This window comes from Hylobates moloch, unplaced genomic scaffold (assembly GCF_009828535.3).
Source record: "Hylobates moloch isolate HMO894 unplaced genomic scaffold, HMol_V3 SCAFFOLD_12, whole genome shotgun sequence".
In the NCBI taxonomy this organism is placed as follows: Eukaryota; Metazoa; Chordata; class Mammalia; order Primates; family Hylobatidae; genus Hylobates; species Hylobates moloch.
Window position 1 is genome coordinate 68,685,983 of NW_026652287.1, and position 13,820 is coordinate 68,699,802.

Here is a 13,820-nt window from a genome sequence, read left to right on the forward strand (position 1 = left end):
TTCCTGGCCTCAGGTAATCCACCTTTGCCTCCCAAAGTGCTGGAATTACAGGCATAAATCACCATGCCTGGCTTGCTCTTTCTTCTTATGAATAGTCTTACCCTATACATTTTATGTTAGAAAATATCAAAGCTTATAAAAAGTCTTCTTCAGATACTACCTTTGTTCAGTTTTACGTTTTTTAACGGCATATTTTCTGCATCAAGGAATGGTATAGCAAGAATGAAGACATAACTCGGTAATGAAGGTTGGGAAAGGGGAAAAACGTAGGGAAAATAATTTGATGAATAGTTCAGAGCTTAGCAAAGCCTCACAAGCAAATAGATTGACCTTCTGCCTCACTCATAAGATAAACCATCTTGGCCACTTAGGCCACCTAGCTCAGAATTGACATGCTTGGAACAAACTGAGAAGTATATACAACGTGAAATGAACTGCTTTTTCATTTGTATCCAAAGCGATGGGGAGGTCAGTTGATCCTGCATGTATGTGTGTATACGTGACAATTAGTCAATTTCTAATTTCAAAATCAAATATAAGCTCTTAAGACTGAAACAACGCCAGCACAGTGGCTCACGCCTGTAATCCCAGCACTTTGGGAGGCCGAGGCGGGCGGATCACCTGAAGTCAGGAGTTCAAGAGCAGCTTGGCCAATATAGTGAAACCCCATCTCTACTAAAAATACAAAAATTAGCCAGGTGTGGTGGTGCATGCCTGTAATCCCAGCTAACTCGGGAGGCTGATGTGGGAAAATGGCCTGAACCTGGGAGGCAGAGGTTGCAGTGAGCCAAAATTGCATCACTGCACTTCAGCGTGGGAGACAGAGCAAGACTCTGTCTCAAGGAGAAAAAACAAAGGACTGAAGCAAGAGACAGTAAAAAAATCTTAATATATGATCTCTAAGTATAGAATTACCCAATAAGGAGCATAGTGATTATTTACTTAAAAATAATAAAACAGCTTTCTGAGGTAATTTTCTTACCAAATGTACACATTCAAATGTAGTATTGGCTGTGGTTTTTTCATCGATGGTGTAACTCCCTGTGTGAAATCAGTTTACAATTTAAAGATTGAATATATTCTTTTCTTTAGAAGTATAATGATTTCTTAATTTTTTTTCAGACTGTACAATTTGTTCAAGGAATTTTTGTAGAAAAATATGATCCTACGATAGAAGATTCTTATAGAAAGGTATATATTACTTTGGAAGGCCTTTTGCTTTTGATTTTAACATAAATACTTATTTTAGGTTTATAATTATTGAATGTTTTATACAAAGTAGGATGGAGGCAGGGTTAATTTATAAAATTAGTGGGAAAAGTTTACATTTACTTTCTGGCATTGCATGTTTACCAGTTTAAGAGGATCATAAACACCCATACTCTCACATATTCACAGAATTTTAAGTTTATCCTGACCCTAAAATTGTAATTTGACACACAAACTTTAAAGCAGACCATCCATTTCAAGTAGTAGCCCCATGTTACTTCCAATCCCCTACCTAGCAATACTGATTACTCTCAAGCTCCCCTCTTTTTAACCTAGAAATAGGTGGACACAAGTCTTCCTAAGCTTTGTACTTACTAACCTCTTGAGAAAGTGCCACCACTCACAGTACAGGTTGAATATCCCTTATCTGAAATACCTGGGACCAGAAGTGTTTCACATTTCAGATTATTTTCTGATTTTAGAATATTTGTATACACATAATGAAATAGAATGGGACCCACATCTAAACAATTCATGGTTTCATATACACCTTATACACATAATCTTATATAATATTTTTAATATTCTTATGCATGAAACAAAGTTTTGGCTGCATTTTGACTGACTGGTCACATGAGCTCATGTGTGGAATTTTCCACTTGTAGCGTGATGTTCCACACATGGCTCAAAAAGTTTTGGATTTGGAACATTGCAATTTTTGGATTTTTAGATTAGGGATGCTCAGCCTATAGAAAGGTGAATTCCTGTGTCCATTAACAGCATGTGACAATAAAACAATGTGTAGACATTTTTAACATAGTAGGGAAGGAGGTATTTCCCAACCTTCATGAAGCAGCCAACGTGGCCCCGCTGTTGTACAAATACCGTGTTTCCGTTCCTCCCTCCACGTCCACAGTCTACCAAAAACACTGGAAACTTTTTTGCACCCCAGCTGTGAGACAGTATTAACTGTTTTCTTTCTACATCTGATTCTAAATACCTATTTTTCCCTAGGAAATACTAGATGGAAAGGGGTAACAGGGATATATGTGTAATTTATTTAATAGCTGTGGCACTGCTTCCTTAATACCAGAAATCTTGTTCCAGTATGGTGAGGGCATATAGTTACCTAGAGAAATGAGGTATATCTAAAGTATCATGGGAGAATTGAGATAGACAGAATTACTTATGATACTGTTGGAACTATTGCTGGTTTTGTTTATTTATTTGAGCTATTTTGAAACTGTTTTTTCTCTAGAATTAAGTGCTGAGAGATCCATATTGAGACTGGATTGTGTAGGTTTCCCTGTGTTGACTTGAGAACACATGGCTTTTGAACTTGATTACAAATTTGGGGGTCTTTGAATCTTGATTACTTAGCCATTTTTCCTCCTGCTTTGTTGAAGTATTGCTTGATATTTGTAAAGTTGTTATAATCTGTGTGTCTTATTTTTGATACATTAGCTTTTTTGTGTATATTAAGGTAGTCTTATGTACGTTTAAAAAATGAACATGTATTTTAATTTTTCTACCAGCAAGTTGAAGTAGATGCACAACAGTGTATGCTTGAAATCTTGGATACTGCAGGAACGGTAGGTAAAACTAAATACCAAAGTATATGCACCGTTTGAACAGTATTGACTTCATAAATGCTAGTACTCTATAGACAAATATTAGTTAAGCTTATTTAAAAGTACTGCTTGCAGCCGGTTGTAGTGGCTCACACCTCTGTTCCCAGCACTTTGGGAGGCCAAGGTTGCCGGATCACTTGAGGTCAGGAGTTCGAGACCAGCCTGGCCAAACATGGCTAAACCCCATCTTTACTAAAAATATAAAAATTCGCTGGGCATGGTGGAACACGCCTGTATTCCCAGCTACTCAGGAGGCTGAGGCAGGAGAATCTCTTGAACCCAGGAGGCAGAGGTTGCAGTGAGCCAAGACTGTGGAGACTGTGCCACTGCACTCCAGCTTGGGTGACAGAGCAAGACTGTCTCAAAAAAAATAAATAAGAGCACTAGTTGCTAAACTTTAAATCTTTTTGTTGTTGTTGTTCTGTGGAATCATTGATTTTATATTGGCCGGGCACAGTGGCTCACGCCTGTAATCCCAGCAATTTGGGAGGCCAAGGTGGGTGGATCACTTAAGGTGAGGAGTTCAAGGCCAGCCTGGCCAACACAGTGAAACCCCATATCTACTAAAAATTTAAAAAAATTAGCCGGGCATGGTGTTACACACCTGTAATCCCAGTTACTTGGGAGGCTGAGGCAGGAAAATAGCTTGAACCCGTGAGGTGGAGGAAGTATATTGCACTTTTTGTAATTGCAGTGGGTCAGTTATTGAAAAGTTTAGAAAATGTGTTAGAAGGAAAATTTTCAGTCTCACTAGTACTTTTAAAACAATTTATTACCATATTTCAAATAATACAGGCATACATTCATTCCTCAGCAGCTGTGTGAAATCTTTTGATTGAGCTGGGTGTGATGGCTCACGCCTTGTAATCCCAGCATTTTGGGAGGCCAAAGTGGGTGGATCACCTGAGGTCAGGAGTTCAAGACCAGCCTGGCTAACATGGTGAAACCCGTCTCTATTAAAATACAGAAATTAGCCTTAGCCAGGTGCAGTGGCAGGCGCCTGTGGTCCCAGCTACTCGGGAGGCTGAGGCAGGAGAATCACTTGAACCCTGGAGGTGGAGGTCGCAGTGAGCTGATAACACACCACTGCACTCCAGCTTGGGTGACAGAGTGAGACTCCATCTCAGAAGAAAAAGAAATACTTTGATTGGTATCTGTTCTCCTTCAACGTATTTATAGACAAACTAGATTTGTAGATATGTGAAGATGAAGGGAAGATTTGTTCTTGGTGTATGGTATTCATTCAGCTAATGTTTGAATACCTGATACAGGTCAGGCACTGTGTTCTTACCTTCAAATGCTCACAGTCTAGCGAAGAAAAATAGTTTGGGAAAATGAGATGGTCTAGATCATGCTGATGGAACCCTACAGAACTATAGCATTTGAGTCATAGCTATATAGATTAACTTGGCAGATACAGTTGGGGTGCTCTACACACTATGATATATTTTTAAAGCTGCCTTTAGTAACTTTTGGGGATAGGATATTTCTGTTCCACTTGAGTGTATTTTTTGTATATAAATCTACTTTGGTATATTATTTTTAAATAAGAAACCTATTTCCAGCTGGGCTTGGTGGCTCACGCCTGTAATCCCAGCACTTTGGGAGGCCGAGACGGGCAGATCACGAGGTCAGGAGATGGAGACCATCCTGGCCAACATGGTGAAAGCCCATCTCTACCAAAATACAAGAAAAAAATTAGCCGGGCGTGGTGGCGTGCATCTGTAGTCCCAGCTACTCAGGAGGCTGAGGCAGGGGAATCACTTAAGCCCCGGAGGCAGAGGTTGCAGTGAGCCGAGATTGTGCCACTGCACTCCAGCGTGGTGACAGAGCAAGACTCCATCTCAAAAAAAGAAAAAAGAAAAAGAAACTAAAATGCCAATTTTTCAAATAGTATCTTGTCATAGATTATAATTTTAACAAAGTTACAGAATACTACAATATTCTTCATTGAGCTATAATTATAGACTTTGAAAATTATAAAAATAACTGTCAAAACATTCTTGTTTTTTAACGTTCCTTTCTTTCTATTGTAGGAACAATTTACAGCAATGAGGGATTTGTACATGAAAAATGGACAAGGATTTGCATTAGTTTATTCCATCACAGCACAGTCCACATTTAATGATTTACAAGACCTGAGAGAACAGATTCTTCGAGTTAAAGACACTGATGATGTAAGCTGACTTCCTAATAAATATATTTTATTTCAAAACCCTGATTATAATTGTTTAAGTCTAAATTTAAATTCATTTTAAAGTTCGTGTATTTTGGTGGGGAGGGGGGTGTTGGTTTTTTTTAAACTTTGTCCTTGAAAGGCAAAAATACCCATACATGTTTTCAAATATATATCGTGGAAAGTGAGAAATTTCCTCCTTTGCCATTATCCTGTGAAAATTAAATGTTACTTACACCCTTCCTTTTTTTTTTTTTTGTTTGAGATGGAGTCTTGCACTGTCGCCCAGGCTGGAGTGCCGTGGCGCCATATTTCCACCTCCCGGGTTCACGCCATTCTCCTGCCTCAGCCTCCCGGGTAGCTGGGACTACAGGTGCCTGCCACCATGCCCAGCTAATTTTTTGTATTTTTAGTAGAGACAGGGTTTCACCATGTTAGCCAGGATGGTCTCGATCTCCTGACCTTGTGATCCACCTGCGTCGGCCTCCCAAAGTGCTGGGATTACAGGCGTGATCCACTGTCCCCAGCCTTTTTTTTTAATTTTTATTTTTTGAGACAAGAGTCTCACTGTCACCAGGCTGGAGTGCAGTGGCATGCTCTCGGCTCACTGTAACACCCACGTTACTGGGTTCAAGCAGTTCTCCTGCCTCAGCCTTCTGAGTAGCTGGGACTAAGGCGCACGCCACCATACCTGGCTAATTTTTGTATTTTTAGTAGAGACGGGGTTTCACCATGTTGGCCAGGTTGGTCTCGAACTCCTGACCTCAGGTGATCCACCCACCTCGGCCTCCCAAAGGTGCTGGGATTACAGGCATGAGCCACTGTGCCCAGCCAATAATAATTTTTAAAGAAAGGTAACAAATACATTAGATTCTAACATTATTTTTAATTTAGGTGCCCCTTCAGAGTCTACCATAATGGAGTTTAATTCCTCATCACACTAAATATAGCAGTGGTTCTCAAAATTGATTTTGCATGTGAATCACCTGTAGGACCAGTTAAAACATAGATTGCTGGGCTGAGATCTCAGAGCTTCTGATTCAGTAGGTCAGCAGTAGGACCCAAGAATTTGCATTTCTAACAAGTTTCGAGGTGGTGTTGGTGATGCTGATCTGGGTACTGTAAGAACCAGGCTGGGCATGGTAGCTCACACCTCTAATCCCAGCACTTTGGGAGGCCAAGGTGGGTAGATCCCCTGAGCTCAGGAGTTCAAGACCTCCCTGGGCAACACAGCAAAACCCTGCCTCTACCAGAAATTAAAAAAAAAAAAAAATTAGCCGGCATGGTGGCACGTGCCTGTGGTCCCAGCTATTCGGGAGGCTGAGGTGGGAGGATCGCTTAAGCCTGGGAGGTGGAGGTTGGCAGTGAGCTGAGATCACATCACTGCACTCCAACCAGGGTAACAGAGGGAGACGCTGTCTCAAAATAAATACATAAATAAGACTCATTGTACTGCAGTTTAATTTTAGCAAATATTGTGAGTGCTGGGAGACACCCATGGTAAATGCTGTTATTTTCTGGACTTCCGAAACAAGGGAATTTGGGGGAACCCTACATAATTAAAGCAATCTCAGGGAACATTTTTAAATTTGTAAATCCATTTAATAAGTGGTCTTGATTTTTAGTAAATTCAGTTTGATGGGTGTTTTTTTGTTGTTGTTTTGTGTTGTTGTTGTTGTTTTTTTTTTTTTTTTTTTTTTTTTTTTTTTTTTTGGAGACGGAGTCTCGCCCTGTCGCCCAGGCTGGAGTGCAATGGCACCATCTTAGCTCACTGCAACCTCTGCCTCCCAAGTTCAAGCAATTCTCCTGTGTCAGCCTCCCAAGTAGCTGGGCTTACAGGTGTGTGCCACCATACCCAGCTAATTTTTGTATTTTTAGTAGAAACAGGGTTTCACCATGTTGGCCAGGCTGGTCTCCAACTCCTGACCTCAGGTGATCCACCCACCTCGGCCTCCCAAAGTGCTGGGATTACAAGCGTGAGCCACTGCGCCCAGCCTTGATTGGCTTTTTTAATACAAGACTATGAGAAACTAAAAATTCTATTTTGGGGGCCTTCCAAATTTCTCCTTTTCGTGTTGTGCAACTGAGAATGCTGAGTTTAATAAATGCACATCAGGAAACCAGAAAACTTGAAGTTGATTCACACCCTTTAGAGAAACATTTTAAAATGCTGAAATACATTGGATTTTCACAGTAACACCCTTTTGTACTTTTTAAAAAGTTTGTATGTTTTGCTTACTATAATTAGTTATAAGTCCATTATGATAAAATTTTAAGGTTTTTCTCCCCCCATCTCTCCATAACAGGATCATAGCTTGTTTTCTCAAAATTTTATGTAAAATTGTCTTATTTATGTCTACATTGACTAGGTTGTGTTCATTTTACTTAACATATGAGAGTTTTCTTTCTCTCTTTTCTTCCCTTTGGAGTTATCATTTGACATTTCCATGAAAAGAGAAAGCAGTGGAGATAATTGACATCAAAGTTAATATTTACATTTATGTTACAGATTAAATTGTTAAGGCTGTAAATTTATTATACATTATTTAATATTTTTCTGTGAAACATAATTCTTAGATTTGACTCTTAGAATTCTTTTGATTTGAATTCATATAGCATATTTACTTACTTATTTTTACTCTCACAAATGTATTTTTAGGTTCCAATGATTCTTGTTGGTAATAAGTGTGACTTGGAAGATGAAAGAGTTGTAGGGAAGGAACAAGGTCAAAATCTAGCAAGACAATGGAACAACTGTGCATTCTTAGAATCTTCTGCAAAATCCAAAATAAATGTTAATGAGGTATGGTCAAATATACTTACAATGGGGTCTTCATTTGAAGTACAACACTGAAGATGAATGGAAAATGTCTTAACCCCAAGTTAACATGTACTCAGGGTAATATGTTGATGTTACAGGCAAAAAAAACCAAAACCTCTTATGTTAAATGTATCTATGTAGTAAATAAACAACAATACTATTTCAGTCTCTTAAATACTTGTACATTGATATTTACCATGAAAAAGGAAGACTGGACAGAAAATACAGGGATAGGGAAGACAGATTAAGACTTCAGGTATATGAAGGATGTTATGTAAAAAATGGAGACTAAAATTCCGAAAGGTATGCATGGTTCTTGAAAGGCTTCAAGTCATGTTGTAGAGCAAAAACACATAGTTTTTAAAAGGATTTTTTCTTTGTGTAATGGTAAATGTTCTAATTGAACTAAGTTAAGATCTCTGCAGCTCCTTCAACTAAGTATTTTAAGGAGCACAATATTAACACTTCCCAAAAATTTGAGCTTGGCAGTTATAACACCTGATTTTATTCTCATTCTTTAAATGAACAATTCCGGGCATTAATTTATATCCATGGAAATTTCTGTTTTTTCAATTTACTTTTTTCATTTTCGGGGGAGGGAGGTGTTCCTCCTGTAAATTAAAACAAATTAATGTATTTGCAGATCTTTTATGACCTAGTGCGGCAAATTAACAGAAAAACTCCAGTGCCTGGGAAGGCTCGCAAAAAGTCATCATGTCAGTTGCTTTAATATACTAAATGCATTGTAGCTCTGAGCCAGGTATGTTCACTTACCTTTCCTCTAACTTTAAATCACTCAGCCTTATTAAGGGCACTCTGTCATGAAAGCAAGTATAGAATTCTTTTTGTTGGTTCTGAAAAATAAATGGTTTATTTTTATAAGATATCCATGAGTTAGTATTTAATTAATTATTATCATCATGAGTAAAGTATTTCACATAAGTATTCTTTCTTTCTTTCTTTTTTTTTTTTTTTTTTTTTTTTTTTTGGAGATGTAGTTTCGTTCTGTCACCCAGGCTGGAGTGCAGTGGCTCAATATCAGCTCACTGCAACCTCCGCCTCCCAGGTTCAAGCAGTGCTTCTGTCTCAGCCTCCTGAGTAGCTGGGATCACAGGCACATGCCAACACGCCCAGCAATTTTTGTATTTTTAGTAGAGATGGGGTTTCACCATGTTGGCCAAGCTAGTCTTGAACTCCAACCTCAAGTGATCCACCCACCTTGGCCTCCCAAAGTGCTGGGATTACAGGCGTGAGCCACCACACCCAACTGAGTATTCTAAATAAGTTCATTCGGTATACTGGTTGGTGCTGGCAATACAGTGGTGAACAAGACCAGCCTTCTCTCCTTGACTCTTAATTCCTTTAAGCTAATTCAGGTATACTGAAAGAGAAAGGCAGTTAATTGCAAAACATGATACATTCTGTATTAAGATAAATACAGGGTAGTGTTGCTAATAAAAACCCCTAACATGGCCAAGTACAGTGGTTCATGCCTGTATTCCTAGAACTTTGGGAGGCTGAGGCAGGATTGCTAGAGGCAAGGAGTTGATCAGTTTGGGCAACATAGCTAGACCCCGTCCCTAATTTATTTATTTATTTATTTATATGTATTTATTTATTTTTGAGACGAGTCTTGCTCTGTTGCCATGCTGGAGTGCAGTGGTGCGATCTGGCTCACTGCAACCTCTGCCTCCCGGGTTCAGGCAATTTTCCTGCCTCAGCCTCCCTAATAGCTGGGATTACAGGCGCGTGCCACCACGCCCGGCTAGTTTTTTCGTATTTTTAGTAGAGATGGTCTTTCACCATTGTTGGCCAGGATGGTCTCGATCTCTTGACCTCATGATCTGCCCACCTCGGCCTCCCAAAGTGCTGGGATTACAGGCGTGAGCCACCGCTCCCAGCCAACCCCGTGCCTAATTTAAAACACACACCCCTGACATGTTCATCATGTGACACACACACACACCCCTGACATGTTCATCATGTGCCAGTCACTTTTTTTTTTTCCTTCAACTTTTAAGTTCCAGGGTACCTGTGCAGGATGTGCAGGTTTGTTACATAGGTAAAGGTGTACCATGGGGTTTGCTGCAGAGATCTCCATCAGTACCTGGCACATAGTTAACACTCAACTGTTAGCTGCTGTTGTTTGCCAGTGATAATGGTTTTCTCTTCAGCTGTCATTAAACTGTTTATTGTTAAACTGTTAATTTATTTATTCTTAAGAACCTTTGAGCCGGGCGCGGTGGCTCACGCCTGTAATCCCAGCACTTTGGGAGGCCGAGGCAGGCGGATCACGAGGTCAGGAGATCGAGACCATCCTGGCTAACACAGTGAAACCCCGTCTCTACTAAAAAATACAAAAAATTAGCCGGGCGAGGTGGTGGGCGCCTGTAGTCCCAGCTACTCTGGAGGCTGAGGCAGGAGAATGGCGTGAACCCCGGGGGGCGGAGCCTGCAGTGAGCCGAGATCGCGCCACTGCACTCCAGCCTGGGCGACAGCGAGACTCTGTCTCAAAAAAAAAAAAAAAAAAGAACCTTTGACATTCCTGACTCTTGTTTCTTCCTATGTTAGTTGACTCAATGCTGCCATAGCACTTTGATTCTGCATCTTTTTAGAGTTTTTATTCCTGCCTTCCATCTAGGGCGTTCTGTTTAGTGGTATATCCTCTCATTCTGATATCCTGTAATTCCTGACCACATGCCCATTCTTAGCAGCACACATGTGCTTAAGCTCACACACTTCCATCTGTCCTTTTTAATTTGCAGCAGTCTGCTAGGATTTAGAAAACTTGATTGCAAACCTCATTCAGACTCAGAATGAGGACCTAAAGTTCTAGGCATTTGTGAAAATTGTTTCAGCAGCCACATATATATTAACAACTCTTATGGAGCTTGTAACAAGTCTGATCACCAGGAAAATATAATAGGAAACATTTTTTTAGCTGAGGCATGTATGCAGAAAATTATTCAAAGTACATATTTAACAGTTCTAAGTTTACTTTTTAAAAAACTTTAATTACATGTGATTTTAGTATAATACCAGCTTTTTCTGACATCAGTCTTAATAGAATGTTTAAATATGGAATTAGAAAGTATATAATGTGATTGTAAATCTGTAAAACACTGTCGTGAAATAAATTCTATTTGTCTGCTTCTCTGAACAAGCTTTTTAGCCACTCTTATTGAAAAAGGAAGAACTTGATTATCTGATACTAGAAACCTCGGTTAGATGTGCATTCTATACTTATGATCTAATTCTAGGATTACATTACGATTGTGTAAACACAGGATCACCCATTTTGTTAATATTGCTATCTGACTTTTTAATCCTAATTCTAATCAGGTTGACTTGACTAACAATTTTAATGTGATTTTTTTTCCTTTTTAATCCTTGGAAGGTAATGCACAAAAATTTGCACAAAGGTACTTTCCCTTTCTGTTCCTAAGATTTTCATTTAACTGACTTCCAAGAGGGCAGCAGAATAGACTTCATCTTTTTGGAAGGAAAAGATGAAAAGGTCTGCCATGAATTGTGGTATGTTGCCACTAATGTAATGCGTAGAACAAGAGCCTAGATTATATTCATTTCTAACACTTTCAAGACTGTTTTCTTAACTGTTTCATTTTGGGTCTTTACTTTTTCCAGCCCATGTTTTTAATTAATTTTTTCCTTTGACAGGTCTGAAGAACTGTTGCCCAATTCAACAGTGCCAGCATTCCAACTTTGTTAAACCTACCAACATCTTAAATGGACTTTCCTGTGGTGGTACCCTTTAAGAGGCGGATGAAAGCTACTATATCAGTTTGCACATTCTAATCACTTTCCAGTATCACAAGAGAGATTTTTACTTATATAATAGTCCTAGAGTATGCAGCTGGTAAAACCAGAGGCTACATCCAGTATTACTGCTAAGAGACATTCTTCATCCACCGATGTTGTACATGTATGAAAATGGTGTACTGTATACTTTAACATGCCCCATACTTTGTATTGGAGAGTACAATAATGTAAATCCTAAAAGCACCACTATTTTAGCATAATAAAAGAAAGTCCAAAGAGCTCCTATATAGACTACTCCAGATAACTTCGCTTCTTTGATACTTGTAGCTTATTGTAATTTTTTTTTAAGAAATTCAAGGTCATTATTATTGTACAAAATAAGCGCTTTGATTAACACAGCTATATAGTTTTTTTAATTTTTAAAAAACCTGTGGAGACAGTGATCTTGTCTTTAAAATATGATAGTCCTTTCAGTATAATGTCTTAGATTAAAGACGTTGCCTTTAATATCTGTTGGGAAGGAAATGTCCAGACTTTTCAAATCTCTTATTATATGTTTCCTTTTTTTGTTTACATAGGGAACAATGTTTATAGTCGTGTGTACAGTGGGGGTCTACAACAAGAAGTGTATATTTTCAAACAATTTTTTAATGATTTAACAATTTTTGTAAATCATTTTCAGGCTTCTGCAGCTGTAGATTCTCACTGTGAATCCCTTGCTTGCTCATGCATAAGTGTATTTGCAATACCAAATATACAGGTTTAGTATTTTTGCCTGTTAGTGATTGTTTCACATGTGTAACGTTTTGGTTGAGATGTTAAATGGTGGACGAGTACTGTGGATGTGAATGTGGGAAGTAATTTTAATCATATGTAATTGGTCACAAGGCCTAATTTGCAGTAACTATTGCTGTTTTATTTAACAATGCCTTGTTGCTTTGTATGCATTAATGTTTGGATGTAAAGATTGTGTGTCTATCCAACAGGGAGCCACAGTATTTAAATTGACCAACCTAATGTTACAACTACTTTGAGGTGGCCAAATGTAAACTAAAAGCCTTAATTAAAGTGGTGCAATTTTGTATAACTTAGCATCAGTAGTTCAATAAATTTGGATTGCCATGCAAGGGCTTGCATTATAATTACTTGCCACTTGAATGTGTTTTGTGTAATGTTTTAACAGTGCTAGTAAATAAATATGGGTTTACCCTGGTTTCAATTGTAATAGGTGCATTTTACACAGCGTGGTTTCATAATTTAACATTTGGGCAAGCCAGACTCAGTTACAGGAATAAGTAAGCAGCAGGTTTTCTGGTATTGTTTGAATATCCACATAACCACCTTTTGAACTTTTCTTTGAGAAATAATTTTGTAAATCTAGCATTATTATTTTTGAACAAATGCCTTTGAGTTATGTTCGTAGCTCTTTGATGAGGTAGGTAAAAGAGGAATGATTTAACATACTTTGATGGATGTTACACTATGGATTTTTTAAAATATAGGATGAAGTTAGAATATTGTGGTTATAAAAATCTTTGAGTGATGTGGATTAAGCACTTCTAGAGAATCCATATTTTTCTTAAATATGCTATAATTCTGTAAGAACTGAATTCTTACAGAATTATTTTAAAAATGTTTTTAAAAATTGTAAAGAAGCTCTTAACACAAACTTTTTCAAAGTATTTGCCAGCTACTGGAGCAATTAATTAGTGATAATATCCAATAGAGGGGTATCTGCTAATCCCCTAAATACACGCTGTTTAAATGATACATTTTTAAAGGCTTTCATGTTAAGAAGAAAGTCTGATTCTTTACAAAAGGGAGTTGTTTTGGCAGAACTGGTTTTATTTATAATCATTTGGGAAAAAAATTAAGCCCAAAAAACTGGGACTGCGAAACGTTAAAATTACTTCAATTTCTTGTAAATTTGTTTGAGTTCATTGTAGATTCTGGATATTAGCCCTTTGTCAGATGAGTAGGTTGCAAAAATTTTCTCCCATTCTGTAGGTTGCCTGTTCACTCTGATGGTAGTTTCTTTTGCTGTGCAGAAGCTCTTTAGTTTAATGAGATCCCATTTGTCAATTTTGGCTTTTGTTGCCATTGCTTTTGGTGTTTTAGACATGAAGTCCTTGCCCACGCCTATGGCCTGAATGGTATTGCCTAGGTTTTCTTGTAGGATTTTAATGGTTTTAGGTCTAACATT

The 13,820-nt window shown here is 38.3% G+C and overlaps 1 protein-coding gene across 3 annotated transcripts in view; it reads left to right on the plus strand.

The window, feature by feature from the left end:
- The window catches only part of RAP1B (RAP1B, member of RAS oncogene family), a 51,424-nt gene extending 38,588 nt beyond the window's left edge, over nt 1–12,836 (plus strand). For all 3 annotated transcript variants that reach the window (XM_032170691.2, XM_032170690.2, XM_058426101.1), the window contains exons 3-8: nt 1,123–1,191; nt 2,745–2,801; nt 4,877–5,017; nt 7,676–7,819; nt 8,481–8,597; nt 11,516–12,836. In XM_032170691.2, the coding sequence (XP_032026582.1) occupies nt 1,123–1,191; nt 2,745–2,801; nt 4,877–5,017; nt 7,676–7,819; nt 8,481–8,567 (498 nt within the window). In that variant the 3' untranslated portion in view covers nt 8,568–8,597; nt 11,516–12,836. The remainder of the gene's footprint in view (nt 1–1,122; nt 1,192–2,744; nt 2,802–4,876; nt 5,018–7,675; nt 7,820–8,480; nt 8,598–11,515) is intronic.
- Nucleotides 12,837–13,820: the final 984 nt, after the last annotated feature.